The sequence below is a fragment of the Aaosphaeria arxii genome (genome assembly GCF_010015735.1).
Source record: "Aaosphaeria arxii CBS 175.79 unplaced genomic scaffold BU24scaffold_9, whole genome shotgun sequence".
Lineage (NCBI taxonomy): Eukaryota > Fungi > Ascomycota > Dothideomycetes > Pleosporales > Aaosphaeria > Aaosphaeria arxii.
This window is the reverse complement of record NW_022983482.1, coordinates 451,186-465,961: the sequence shown is the minus strand read 5'-3', so window position 1 is coordinate 465,961 and position 14,776 is coordinate 451,186. Positions and strand designations below refer to the sequence as shown.

The 14,776-nt window shown below is 52.5% G+C and overlaps 4 protein-coding genes across 4 annotated transcripts; 3 read left to right on the top strand and 1 right to left on the bottom strand.

Moving 5' to 3' along the window:
* Positions 1–34: 34 nt before the first annotated feature.
* On the top strand, positions 35–1,411 carry BU24DRAFT_279962 (UreD-domain-containing protein). The gene has a single exon (XM_033522698.1). The coding sequence runs from the start codon at positions 286–288 to the stop codon at positions 1,309–1,311; it is 1,026 nt and encodes a 341-aa protein (XP_033379721.1). The 5' UTR covers positions 35–285; the 3' UTR covers positions 1,312–1,411.
* A 366-nt stretch (positions 1,412–1,777) lies between these two features.
* Positions 1,778–5,062, top strand: BU24DRAFT_443734 (uncharacterized protein). Its single transcript, XM_033530600.1, has 3 exons — positions 1,778–2,177; positions 2,229–4,277; positions 4,330–5,062. Exons 1-3 carry the CDS (start codon positions 1,862–1,864, stop codon positions 4,764–4,766), a joined length of 2,802 nt encoding a protein of 933 aa, XP_033379720.1. The 5' UTR covers positions 1,778–1,861; the 3' UTR covers positions 4,767–5,062.
* A 151-nt stretch (positions 5,063–5,213) lies between these two features.
* Positions 5,214–8,270, top strand: BU24DRAFT_397849 (Cullin-domain-containing protein; the record flags this gene model as incomplete). The annotated part of the gene is made up of 4 exons (XM_033525361.1): positions 5,214–6,096; positions 6,146–6,611; positions 6,673–7,332; positions 7,411–8,270. The coding sequence occupies exons 1-4, from the start codon at positions 5,467–5,469 to the stop codon at positions 8,268–8,270; spliced, it is 2,616 nt and encodes an 871-aa protein (XP_033379719.1). The 5' UTR covers positions 5,214–5,466.
* A 342-nt stretch (positions 8,271–8,612) lies between these two features.
* On the bottom strand, positions 8,613–9,970 carry BU24DRAFT_279932 (uncharacterized protein). The gene has a single exon (XM_033522697.1). It carries the CDS (start codon positions 9,858–9,860, stop codon positions 8,754–8,756), a length of 1,107 nt encoding a protein of 368 aa, XP_033379718.1. The 5' UTR covers positions 9,861–9,970; the 3' UTR covers positions 8,613–8,753.
* Between the last annotated feature and the right edge of the window lie 4,806 nt (positions 9,971–14,776).

Below are 14,776 nucleotides of genomic sequence, written 5' to 3'. Positions count from 1 at the left end.
GAATTGGGTGAAATTGATTGGTGAATCTCCGATGAGAAATCCTCGAAGGAAGGGCAACGCTTGGCCCATGCACCCCTTCTTATCTTATCGGCAACTCTAGCCGACCATTCCTTTTCCATCATACACAGCAATAATCATCCATCTTGAGCGTCTCGTAGGTAGCGGAACAATCATAACCGCAGTCAATCCTTAAAATACCCAATCATTATTATTCTTTTCTTTTATGATATCGACCGTTCTGTTTAATCATCTTCTCTCGCGTAAAGTAGAAGTTCAGACGATGTGATGTCGTACAAGTCACCTTTCTCAACATCTTCATCAAAGCCTGGGCATGGCTCTATCGTCGTCGCACTCCTCCCACCGAATACCCCAGTACTCCGGGAGGTCTCATATCAATACCCATTGAAACTGGTTGCACCCGACCCTCTAGCACTACCTTCAGATGAAAAAACCGAAAATGCAACGGACCCGTCACCGAGCCTCATCCACACTGTTTTCCTCCTCACCTACGGCGGAGGCATAGTCGCCGGAGATGTCATCAATCTCTCCGTTTCCTTAGAGAGCAAGACTAGGCTTATCCTTTTGACTCAAGGGTCAACCAAGATCTTTAAAACCCCGGATCCAAATCTGGTGTCACGACAATGTATGAATGTATCACTAGCTGCACACTCTGCATTGGTCTATCTTCCAGATCCCGTGCAACCATTCGCACACACCGCGTTCTCCCAATCACAGATATACAAACTCAACGAGGGAGAGGGTAATCTCTGTGTCTGTGATTGGGTCACGAGTGGTCGCTCCGCCCGTGGCGAGAATTGGGACATTCATGAATATAAGAGCAGGAATGAAGTTTGGACGGTTACCAGCGATGAGAAGGGTGCAGCGAAGAAGAGGCTTCTGTTAAGAGATAATCTACTTTTGGACAAGAACGGACATACGAATATGCAACTTTCGGACAGAATGGACGGATTCTCCGTCTTTGGCACTCTTATCATCCGCGGCGCTGTCTTCTCGTCACTTGCACAGTTCTTCATGGACGAATTCGAGGCTCTTCCCAGGATAGGTGGAAGGGATTGGGGAGACTCGGCCCAACAGAAATTGAGCCCTCAAGAGGAACGTAGAGCTAAGAGGCAACAACAAGAGAAGAAAGACGGACTGGTTTGGAGTGCAGCGAATGTACGAGGATTTGTATTGGTCAAATTCGCAAGTAAAGAGGTGGAAGGCTCACGAAACTTTTTGAAGGATATGATCAAGGAGGAGGGCTCGGTATTAAGAAACTTTGGTGAGCGAGCTGTTCTCTGCTTGAAATGATAGAGAGGTCCAATATAGCCTCCTTCGTTCTACCTTCGACATCTGGTTGATTTAGGCCTTCGACGCATAGCATTCAGCATAGACTTTTTGGGGGATGATAATCGCCTTAAGCAAAGCCCTTTTTTGTAACATGAATTTTAAGATTGGAGATAGTCAGAAGAGGCTCTCTACAAATCTTTATACCCATGTCATGGGTTCGTCATGGCTGCGAAAAAGTATACATGTCTATTGGTAATTAATTCGCGCCTGATAAAAGACTTCTCGGACTGTTCGATGCAAATGAGTAGAGATTCTTTACATATATATTACCCCAGGAATTTCGACTATTATATCTCTTCAATTTCATGCATAAAGGCGATATCTTGATGAATTTACCATAGTCCTCCGCGATCACGATCGGACGTCTTGGCAACCCATCGGTGACGAAACAGCAATACACCGATCTCACTATCCAGCACCACCTTCGCAACCCAAACCACACCACACCGCCCACCAAACACCTCCGTCCTATGACCCCTAAAAGTGCTACCCGGGCACTGATTTCTTCAAAATGAGCGGCAGGCTTGCTGCACGCACAGCCCTGCGAGTAACGAGGAACGCCACGACACCGCCGCGCGCCCGACCGTTTTCCTTCGTCACCAACACCATCCCAGCCGGCGGCCTGCTTCGCTCAGAGGCTGGGCTCCGACTCATAAAGCGACGCCCCTGGCCACAGGGAAGCTATGCTCTCCATAATGTGCCCGCCGTACGATCGATCTCGTTTGCGAGGGTTATTCCGAAGCTGGTGACGAAGTTTGCAACTGCGGGTGCGGCGGCGGGTGGCGCTGTCATCGCGGGTGCTTCGTACATTCAATATCAGGCTGGACGTGCGTGGACCTATTCTACTCTATTTGTGTATGCAGGCTAATGGAATGCAGAGGCCGGAACATTCGCTGTCGATTTATTCAATAAGGCGAAAGACGGTGCAACAGGAATCGCTGATGGAGCATTTGGAACTGCGTCTGGAGTGTTCGATCAGATTGGAAGGGGATGGGACAAGACGAAGGGGGATCTGGACCAAGTTGAACTTCCGGAGTGGCTTCAGAAGCTGATGGCAAAAGAAGAATCATCAGGCAACGGCGGCGGAAACGGTGGTCAAGATCCAAAAGAACCCAAAGAACCCAAGAATAGCGGGGCAGGAACTGTTGCTGCAGGATCGGCTGCAGCTCTAGGCTACTCCAAGGAAGATGAAGAAGACAAGGAAGAGGGAGAGAAGATTGCCAGGGACGAGCAAATGATGATGCTTACGAAGAAGATGATCGAAATCAGGAGCCTACTTCAAACCGTGGGTCAGTCCGAGACGCTGACTCTGCCCTCCATCGTCGTTATCGGATCCCAATCGTCGGGTAAAAGTTCGGTTCTGGAGGCTATTGTTGGTCACGAATTCTTGCCCAAGGGATCGAACATGGTGACCCGTCGACCTATCGAGCTCACTCTTGTCAACACGCCTGATGCGCATGCCGAGTATGGAGAGTTCCCCGCCTTGGGTCTTCAGAAGGTCACAGATTTCAGCCAGATCCAGAAGACTCTGACCGACCTCAACCTTTCCGTCCCCGCAAGCCAATGTGTCTCCGACGACCCCATCCAACTCAGAATCTACTCCCCTAACGTTCCCGACCTATCGTTGATCGACCTTCCCGGATACATTCAGGTGACGGGTCGTGATCAGCCTCCAGAGCTCAAGGAGAAGATTGCCGAACTAGTCAACAAGTACCTCAAGCCCCCGAACGTTATCCTCGCCATCTCCGCTGCAGATGTCGATCTCGCAAACAGCACCGCCCTCCGTGCATCACGAAAGGTTGACCCTCGAGGAGAACGAACGATTGGTGTCATCACGAAGATGGATCTCGTGGATCCAGAGCGTGGTGCCAGTCTTCTCACCGACCGTAAATATGCCCTCCGCCTCGGTTATGTCGGAGTTGTCAGCAGGGCTCCTCCCAGTACTTCAGGGGGAAAGCTGTTTAACCGCGGAAATGGAAATATCTCCAATGCAATCGCAAAGAACGAACAGCAGTTCTTCTCAGCTCACGAGGCATTCGGACCGGATTCCCATCTTCAGGTTGGCACGCAGAATCTTAAGAAGAAGTTGATGCAGGTGCTCGAGCAAACCATGGCTGCCAGCTTGAAGACAACGGGCGAGGCAATCCAGCGAGAACTTGCAGAGGCTACATACGAGTACAAGGTCCAGTACAACGAGCGGCCGCTCAGCGCAGAGTCATATCTTGCTGAGTCGCTTGATGCCTTTAAGCACTCTTTCCGTGGATTCTCAGAATCGTTCGGACGCCAACAGGTCCGTGAGCTGCTCAAGCATGAACTTGATCAGCAAGTCTTGAATCTACTTGCACAACGCTACTGGAACAGACCCTTCGAAGACTTGAGTGTGCCGCTTCCCGACGCCGATCCTTTGGCCAGCCTGGCTAAAGCTGATCCCGAGGGAGAGAACCAAATCTGGCAGATCAAGCTCGACAGCTCCAGTGCAGCCCTCACCAAACTAGGTGTTGGCAGACTGGCAACCAGTGTTGTTGCCAACTCACTACAAGCACACATCGACAGGCTCATCCAAAATTCAAGATTTGCTTCTCATCCTTTCGCACGCCAGGCTATTACCGAAGCCTCCACCTCCATTCTCAAGGACTTGTCCTACGACATCTCAGACGAACTCGAGATCTGCATTAAACCTTACAAATACCGCATTGAGGTTGAGGATCACGAATGGGCAAAGGGAAGGGACAACGTCACGAACGTGCTCAAAGAAGAACTTAAGGTCTGCGAGTCAGCCGTCAAGAAATTAGAAGAGGAGGTTGGCGGCAGGAAGAAGGTCAGAGATGTAGTTGCCTTCATTGATCGCGTACGCAGCGGACAGGTCGTACTTGAAGGTGACGGCATCGGTGGCGCTGGAGGTTTCAGCTCTGCTCTTCTGCAAAAAGGTAAGTCGCCATTGTCCTCCAGTAGTGAGCGCTATTTCTAACAACATCACAGGCCGCGAAGCAGTTTTCCTCCGCGATCGAGTGGATGTGCTCAAGATGCGACTACTAGCCGTCAAGTCCAAACAGTGCGCCACCAAGAAGAACAAGTACCACTGCCCAGAGGTTTTCCTCGATGCCGTAGCAGACAAGTTGACCACCACGGCTGATCTTTTCCTCGATGCCGAGCTCCTCTCGAAGTTCTACTACATCTTCCCCAGAGAGCTTGACGCAAGGCTGGGCCGGGGTCTCAGCCAATCCGAGATCGACCGGTTCGCACGAGAGGACCCCAAGGTCCGTCGCCACTTGGACGTTGTGCGACGTAAGGAGCTCCTCGAGCACGTCCTAAAGGAGATGGACAGCCTTCGCCAACTCGAAGCCCGGGAAAAGCGATACGCAGCCCAGAGAGAGGAGGGCAAGTCGAGGAGGAAGGGAGGATGGAGCCTCTTCTAGAGTCTCGTATGATATATTTCTCAATGCCTGAACCAAAATGAATGATTTGCAACCTACGAGCAGGAGCGATAAGAAGTAGCTGGTAAGCCTGTTCGTCAGACATGATATACTCGCGGATCCGCATGGCGTTTATTAGAGAGCATAGTTGGTCGATACCATTGGGACAACGCAGCTTTTGTATTCCTAGCATTCAAAAACGAACGACCCCTCACGATAAAAAATGAAAATCTCCCATAGTATAATATAGAAATCCATTTGCAACCGGACTTCGGCTCCGCCGTGGCCGTGAATGTCGTACTCATCATCGGTCGGAGGAGCAATCACTCTCTACCTGATTGGACGTGACGTGTGAGAGTAGCTTGCGTTGCTGCAACGGGGCGATCTTATCGATAGCGGCCGCCGTCTCTAATAGCTGATTCGGCCGAAACTCGTCGCGTCATCCAGCGACCCACCACTACACTACCGCGGAACCTCAGACCCTCAGTTAGCTAGCTACCACCCACGTCCACAGGACGGACAACAGACAAGACCGCAAAGGGTGCAAGCATAATCAAACCCTCAAGTCTGAGAAATCTCTACCCCAGATTCCACCGCATCGGTGTACACCACCAACCCGACCCAATCACTACGAAAGGGTTTCCGAGCCACGACCTCCCAGGTGCCCCAACTCCTGTACCATAACCACAACTAAAAACGTCCAATGTCCCCGACTCTGAAGCGAAAGCATTCGGACAAGACGATCACAGAGCTCTTCACAACGCAGCACCCCAAGCCCAACTCCACTGCCGCCCTCTCACCCACGAGCAAGCGGTCCCGAATCGGAAGCTCGGAGGCCCCCTCAGAAAGCGCCGCCATGAGCACTGCCAACATGTACCATTTCCCCAGCCGGAGCGGCAAGGAGGTCATCGACATTGCGTCGAGCCCGGACACCAGCCCGAAAGCGCCGCAGCAGAAGAATGGATTGCGAAAGGCGACGCCGAATATCGCTGGTGGTACTGCGCCGAAGAGGATGCTGGTGAAGAACTTTAAGCCGGCGAGGAAGATCGATCCGAAGGCCTTCTTGAACCAGACGTGGGAGAAGGTGGATAAAGCATTGGATACGGTGTTTGCGCAGGGGAAGATCGATTTCAGTCTCGAGGAGCTGTATCGTGGTGTTGAGAACCTGTGTCGTCAGGGTTTGGCGAAGGATACTTGTGACAGGTTGGATGCGAAGTGTAAGAGATATATCACGGATACATTGAAAGAGAAGGTCAAGGAGACGCTCGGTAGGAAGGATGTCGATGTTCTTAGGGCTACGCTTCAGGCTTGGGCGACCTGGATGGACCAGATGGTGAGTTGTGTCTGTTGATTACTGTAATCATCGATACTAACAAGGCTAGAAATACGTTGCCTGGGTCTTCTGCTACCTCGACCGATCATACCTACTGCCAAAGCAAGACTCACTTCACGACATATCTGTCGGCCTTTTCCGCTCCATCATCTTCGAGCACGAAAAGCTCAAACCCCATATCGTGGACGGTGCATGCGATCTCATCGCCACCGACAGAGACGGCAAGGACCTGGATCGAGGCACCTTCGGAGAGGCAATCAAGATGTTCCACGACATGCACGTCTACACGAAGCATTTCGAACCCAGAATGTTGGAGCTCAGCCAGAACTTCATCCACGAGTGGGCTGAACGTGAGAGCTCGGAGAAGGGCTTGGCAGAATATGTCAAAGCCTCGCGGGCACTTATCAAGAGCGAATTGGCGCGAGTCGAGCATTTCAGCTTGGACCGGTCGACGAGAAGGGATCTTGTCACGCTCCTGGAAGACCATTTGATCTCACGCAAAGAATCTAGACTCAGTAAGTTCTTGATATCTAATCGTTCTCCCCTCCGAGTGAACGGATGACTAACTTCCCAAAGCCAACCAAGACGAATTCGCCGACCTGCTCGAACTCAATGCCGTCGAGGACCTCAAATCACTCTACGACCTCCTGGAGCGCCGCAACCTCGGATCCAACCTCAAAGAAGCACTATCGAAATGGATCGAAGACACCGGCACGGCGATCGTGTTCAACGAGAAAGAGCAGGACACCATGGTCATTAACCTCCTCACCCTGAAGCGCCAACTCGACACCATCTGGAAGACGTCCTTCCACCGGAACGCCGAGCTCGGCCACGGTCTCCGCGAGTCGTTCGAGACCTTCATGAACAAGACCAAGAAGACGAGCACGACCTGGAACACCGACAACTCGAAGCCGGGCGAGATGATCGCGAAGTACGTCGACATGCTGCTGCGAGGCGGCGCCAAAGCCATTCCAGCACAATTGAGTCGGAAAGCTGAGAAGCCTGCCGCTGCTGATGGTGCCGCCGCCGACGTGGAAGAAGACAACGAGGACGTCATGTTCGACGAGGACACGGAGGTCAACAACCAGCTCGACCAAGTGCTCGACCTCTTCCGGTTCGTGCACGGAAAGGCAGTGTTCGAAGCATTCTACAAGAAGGATCTCGCCCGTCGACTCCTCATGGGCAGGAGTGCCAGCGCCGACGCAGAGCGAAGCATGCTCGCCCGCCTGAAGACCGGTATGTCATCCATCTCACAATCCCCCCTTCCCCCCCTTCCTCACCTGAACCTCCTTTGCTAACAACCGGCCCCCACAGAATGCGGCGCAGGCTTCACCGCGAACCTCGAGCAAATGTTCAAAGACATCGAACTGTCCCGAGAAGAAATGACGTCCTACAAAACCCTCCTCGCCTCCCGCGACACCACCCCCAACCCCCAACCCTTCGACCTCACCGTCTCCATCCTCTCCGCCTCCGCCTGGCCCACCTACCCCCAAATCCCCGTCCTCATCCCCCCCTCCATCTCCACCACCCTCTCCGCCTTCGAAACACACTACGCCTCCAAGCACTCCGGCCGAAAACTAACCTGGCACCACTCGCTCGCGCACTGCCAGCTCCGCGCCAGGTTCCCGCGCGGCAACAAAGAACTCATCGTCTCCTCCTTCCAAGCCATCGTCCTCCTCCTCTTCAACACCTCCGACCCTACCACTCGAATCCCCTACACCACAATCGCGGAATCCACATCCCTCCCCCCCGCAGAGCTAAACCGCACACTCCAGTCCCTCGCCTGCGCGAAACTCCGCCCCCTGACTAAACACCCAAAAGGCCGCGAGATCGCCCCGACCGACGTCTTCACGCTCAACGCCTCCTTCACGGACCCAAAGTACCGCGTGAAAATCAACACCGTGCAACTCAAGGAGACGCCCCAAGAGAATAAAGAGACGCACGAGCGGGTCGCGCAGGACAGGAACTACGAGACGCAAGCCGCCATTGTCAGGATCATGAAGGCGCGGCGGCGGATCGGACACGCGGAGTTGGTGGCCGAGACGATCAAGGTGACGAGGAGTCGGGGCACGTTGGATGTCGGCGGGATCAAGAGGAATATTGATCGGTTGATTGAGAAGGAGTTTTTGGAGAGGGATGAGGAGGGGGGTGGGGGGTATTGCTATGTTGCGTAGGGTGAGTTGGGGGGTTGGATGGGTGGGTGGGTTTGTTAGATGGGTAGATACTTATATGTACACGTGAGTGAGCTCCGGCTGGTTATCAACTTCAAGAAACGTTCATTTGCAAAGTGTATTCATCGAATTTTCTATCCACGCCTTTTGCGTCGATTCCTCGAACTCTTTCGTATGCTACATCTACACCCACGACACATCTAGCCTTTCCTTTGCTCACATCCCGTCCTCGATCGTTCATTCAGCAAGCCATGCAAAAGAGAAATGTTCCTCGAATAGAATAAGAAATACTACGTCTTCCGGGGGGTATATCGCGTACATCCGTCCTTCCATCCATCCATCCATACATCCATCGTACATGCAATCCATGCAATGTTCCTGTCTTGGAACAGATCCAAACTCCGTAAAACACCATGCCGTGATGCTACCAAATACATCTAAAGAAGAGAAAAGAGAATAACTAGTTGAAGAGCACGACCCGAGCTTTCAACCACCAAGCCACCAGTGGTGTCTCTTGGCGGCCCAATCGACCCGCGTAAGACCCTTGAGGTCGTCTCCGTTTAGGTAGTCCGCGCCCTCCTCGATGAGGACCTGCCAGACGCGGTTGCGGAGCGAGATGGGCCATTTAGGGGTGGCCCAGTACCGGACTTTGAGGCCTCGGCGTTTGGCGCCGCGGATCTGGCCGCGGATGAGGTCGAGCTGGGCCGGGGAGATGTGACCGAACCAGAGGGTGCCAACCGTGGATGCGAAGGAGACGGATGCGTAGTACGAGTTCTCGGATGTGAAGTTCGAGTCGGGGGAGGTGCCGACGGTGCCTTGGCCATCGCGGATGCGGAGGGCGGCATTCGAGTGACCGCGGGTCAAGGTGGTGGTCGTGGGTGCAGGGGGCAGTTCGAGCGGCGCCTTGGGGTCTTCGTACATCCTGTCCAAAGGAGCGTCGAAGAAGATGTCGCGACGGGTCGATTCGGCACTAATGAGATCGAAGGGGGCGTTGCCGGTCGCGACCACGGTAATGGGTCCTTGGTGCAGGGTCGTGCCGTCGTAATAGGTAAGATAGTTCTTCTCGCGGAGGGCAGCGAGCTGGGATAATACAACTGGGTAAATCGCACGGCCGTCGTTCTTGAAGTCGACAAGCAGGACCACGGGTTGCGCGGGTGCGGTCTGGAAGATGCCGTTGACTACCTTGGTTTCCGGGTCTCGAGTAGTGAAGCGGTTCTGCTGGTTCTGCTGGTCCAAGAGCTCCACAAGGCGATCCACGTACATGGAACGGAACGTGCGGTCGTCACTAAGGGCGTTCGTGTCGTGACCGACGAAGAGTTCATTATCGAATAGCCAGACGTCGGCCTCGACGCCAGTGCAGCCATATCGAAGAGCGTCGTACAGCGGGACCATTCGCCAATAATCATTGTGCGAATGGCAAGGAATTGGGGTGACGTCTCTTGTCAGGTTTGCCAATGCTGCTGCATCGACGGCGCCTGAATCCAGCTTCCAGGCTGCTGGGAGCGCGACGTCTTGGTCGTCAGAGACTGGGTTGACCAGAGCCAATGCGACATTGACGAGGTGGGTGATGCCACTGCCATTGATTGTTAGCATTTGTTGCGATCGATCAAACAGGTTTTCAGTCCTCGGCGGTCGTCTTGGTGGATTGCAGATGTCGAATCTGGACTCGAGCAGACCGGAAAGAAGCGGAAGGTCGTCCAAGAAAGCAAGAGAAGACTTACAAGAAGCACAGGATTGCTACGATGAGAAGAGACAGAGCCTTGCAGACCCAGCCTCGGCGAGGGGCTCTCTTGACTTGCTGGTTCTCAAGAAGAAGTTTGTTCTCGCCGAGTTGTAGTGGATGTTCCTCCGCCGACCGTGAGCGGGCGCCATTGCGATGTCGCAGTGTCATGAGGAAGCGAGCCCAGAGACTAGTTGACGATAGATTCTTGTCAGAGTAGCTGGAATTACCATCCTCTAGCGAACGTAATGAGACAACTGGAGCGTTCTGGAGGGGGAGAAGGAGCATGCCAGAGGCCTCGTCCTTCAAATTTGCAATGGAGTCGACGGAGTAGTCGGTAGAGGACCGCGAAGATGAAGCCATTACTGTTAGTTAGGGTATGTTGACGAAGCGGTGGCGTGATTGGTGGAAACCGTGTGGCCAATCAGGGATGGTTGGGATGAAAGTGGTCGGCGCGATCGGTTCCAGTTGCGAGCGGCCGCGGGGGATGTTTGGACCCTGAGCGAGCAAGGAAGACACCTCGGGACGAGGGAGGGATGTTCTTCTCCTGCGAGGTACTGCTGTGTAGAAAAGATAGGCGAGGCAAGACAGATCCTTTGATAGGAAACGAGTGTGAGTGAAGGTTGAACAGAGAACCCAACACGTAACGACACTGTTGCTGTTGTTGCTAATTCTTGATCAACCTCGAGTCAGCTATGGGAAGGTCGAGGTCGAGGTCGAAGTCGAAGTCGAAGTCGAAGTCGGCTGGAGGGTAGCAAGCGCGATTGGATGAGAGCGCAAAACAAAGGGACTGAGGGCGGGAGGACGAAGTTTGATGTTTGCGAAGGGAGAGAGGGAGAGAAGAGAGAGGTGAGGATGGTAGCAATCGGTGTGGGCGATGGTGAGGGCGAGAGCGTGAATGGGGATGGGAGAGAGCGGCCTCAAGGGGAGAGGGTGAAGAAAAGAGGCAAGAGGGAAGGACGAAGGTATATACTATCCATCCCATAGAGAGAAGAGAAGAGAAGAGTAGACTCGAACGGGCCAGTCAGTCAAGGCAATCAAACAGTTACTACTACGGAGTACTCTACCATACAATTCACACACACACACACGCACGCACGGTAGTCGGTCAAGTACCAGGGAACATAACAGGTAAAGCAATCTACCCACTACTGACTGATCAGTAGTGGCTAGTAGTGGTTAATGGGTTGGGTCAGTCAGTGAGCAGTGACAGTCCGGAGTAAAGCAGACAAGCGCGCAAACAAAGATTATGCCGGAAGACGCCACGCAGGTTTACACTACAGTGGTCGATATTGAGATCCAGACGCAGGCGGGATGCAGGGGCCGGACGTGGAGGGACGAGGGGAGAGGATTGGACGAGGATGTTGGACCTGGACGGACCATTGCACTATCTGAGCCGTGAGTGTCGAGTTGCTCGTAGAATACACTTAGTGGCTACTGGTAAATGTAGGAAAATAGACTCAATCATGGACGAGGGGAGGGTGAGAAAGACCAGGGACATTCTCCGGGGGCTGGTCTGGTTATGGTTATTGCGCTATACGGATCATCAATCACACACGCACTAATCACACTCTGCCCTGCCTTGCACTGACTACAGGGCAGGGCACACTGCAACATACTCTAACGAAAGAAAACCCAACAGCCTGTGTTCAGTATTCAGTATTCAGTATTCAGTGTATTGTATCCTGTTGAATCTAGTTCGTGATGGTGGCCGCTACACCTGCACAGAAACTACACGCTCGCTTCCATGGCTTGTGCACGTCCATTGCGGCAGGTAGGTACGGGCCAAACCCATTGAACACTCTCAGCGACAATTATTGTAGATACGAGGAGGACAGATGCTTCCATCGTACCGGATGTTCCAGAACAGATGAGACAATAAGGTCACAATGGGACACAGAGGAATGTTTCGTTGTGTGAGAGTAAAAGAGTGTTGTGTTGTGTTCTAAACCAGCAGGTGGGTGGGTGAATTGGGTGAATTGGGTGAATGGGCGGTGGTGGGGCATCTGGTACTGGTAGAGAGAAGAGGAGGAAGGCACGAAGGACGGACATGGGGCAAGATCAAGCCTCCAAGGGCGGAAATGCACCAATCAGCAAGGGTAGACCATCATCGTGGGACAAGTTCCCCTCGTGTCTTGTCTCTCTTAACTCTCTTACTCTACCAGCCAACTCTCTTGTCAGTCTTGTCATGGCTTGTCTCCGTCTTGTTTTTCTCTGCTCAAGGCCTGGTCCTCTTCATCCTCTGGAGTCTACCGGCCGAAAAGGAAAACTACAAGCGAACCCGGTCCGAACAATGAAGCTAGAACAACGCCAACAGTAGTTATACAATACAATACCTACAGTGAGTGGATAATACACGAAGCTGCTTGCGGAATCTCCACACAGGGTCCCATCATGACAACCTGCACCAATTGTTTGTTTGAGTGCTCCGTACGAGTAGGGGACTTCCAAACATCGTAATACCCTGACACTAACCAGCCAAAACGATATGCAACTTACGATCATCATGCTCCAACGGCACAGGGAACCATCCCAGATCCTTGTGCTCCCTACCCACATACCCACCTACCCACCTGCCGCAAAACCCACGATCCGACCGCTCGACTCCGGGTTGGTCAGTCTCTATCATTCAATATCGAAACTCACGTTGCGGGCGCACACCCACATGTTCACACAATCATCCATCAATGCTCTATGCTGTCTACACATCGTCATCCGGGCATCAACAAAGTCATCACCATTCACCAAACACTCTGTATGGTATAATCAAGTCCTCATCACGCGGACCCTGATCCTCCTCTCCGTCTCACCATCACTCTGTCACTGTCACTAGCACCGTCGTTGTCACATCTTCACCATTTCCCCATTCCGCAAGAATTAACGCCCGATACATCATCATCCATCCGTTCCATCATCTGCTTTGACCTCATCCTACTACCTGTGACTTCGTCAGCACAGAAACCCAACTACTCCATTAAGAATTCACGCACTGACAGTCCCTAACGGCTATCTGGCTCACCAGCCACGCAATCGCGCCTCTACTTTCCCCAATCCCACCAAGCTCGGATAGATCGTTATGTAGTTCTGTTCTATCCTTTCTCCGGTCCTTCCACGCCACACCTACCTCCGAGCTATACACGACCAAATATCAAAATATCGCTCAAATAATAATAGTAGCAGTCAATGTCACGCAGGATACGTACATTTTCCGAATTAACACCATGCAGCATCCGCGATCCTCCTCATTCTCATCCTCATCGTCACCACCACCGTCATAATCATCATCAGTCACCCACCACGGCATTGAACATCCGGGCATTTCCAAAACACGACACAACACAACACAATACCCTAAGCTTCTTCACAATCATGACACCATTTCCCGTCCTATCCTTTTCAAACCCACCTACGCCTCATCCCATTCCATCCGATCCGATCCCACTACCCTCCAGACTACCGGTAATAATAAAAAACGCAGTTGTGGCGCACGAGCACGACTTTAACTAACCTAAGCTTTCGAGGACGAGGTACCTGCTCACGCTAATTTACCCCATACCACAGCAGCATCGCCATAGAACGGCCGACTGGACGGAACACAGACAATTAATCCCCTCAATAATCCTCCATCAAAGAGTGCCTTGCCATGCGGCGCGCCACAGGCTGCCTTTTGGAGGACTAGCCCCCCTCACGGTAGTACCATCTCATACCAGACGTACGCAATCTTCCTTTCCACCATGAGGCGAAGGAAAGGAGTAAGAGGCGTAGATACTATCCACAAAGCAAGGAAATAACAAAACAACCACGCCTCTTCGTATGCGTGAATTGCAAGATGAACAGGTAGCGGAGGTGAAAGGTAGGGGCAAGGGTAAATCTACCAAGCGATGGGTCTGGAACCTTTCGGTCCTTTTCACCACCAACACTTCGAATCCTACCAACGGATCCAAACCCGACGGATTATTATCCTGCAGCAACAGCCAGAGACAGAGAGAGAACGTGTGGGCAGCGCTTCTATGCCCATACTCCCTTTTCTTACCAGTTGAACTAAACCTACAGATACACACATACATACTCACTCGTAGGCGGTACCACATTGATTCCCGCTCTTCACACGCAGATCAGCTTTAATTAATTACTTACCTCCGAGATCCCTAGCAAGCTGCTCTCACAATCTGAGTACTGGACCCTGTCCTAAACCCTGCCCTGATCCAGCAGCAGATCCCCCCAAAAACCGTCCTCCTAGCCCTGAGTGCCCTGCTATGCTACACGCTGCCTGCGTTCCCAAATACCCAAAACGAACTAGCGCCTCCTCTCCTACGCTGTAAACACATCGGCGAAACCGCAATATCAAACATTCAAACACCCCTTCGACCCAAACAATAGATCTTTTCGAAGCGGCCACGCTCCGCCTCAGAAGTGACGCGTAAGGCGTACAGAAAATGTAACATCACAGACACCCCGAAATAATCAAGAAAGAGTAAGGAATGAGATACATGCGCCGGATGTCGTCGGGGGCATTTTCGTATATCGATTCTCCACTGCACTCCATAGCACTTCGCTTCATAGACTATAGCTCGTACGCGTCGGATACTTCGCATATTTCGTTCCCTAACCTTTCCATAATGACGTACACGCGCCCGCACATTCGCACATTCGCACACCGCGGCGCCGCGGTGCGGTGCGGTGCGGTGCGGAGTGGCACTTTGCGGCTGGAGGTGGGAATTGAAAATGTAGGGGGAGGCTATAGATAGTATCATACATGGTGACTTGTAACGTATATCTACGCGCTCAC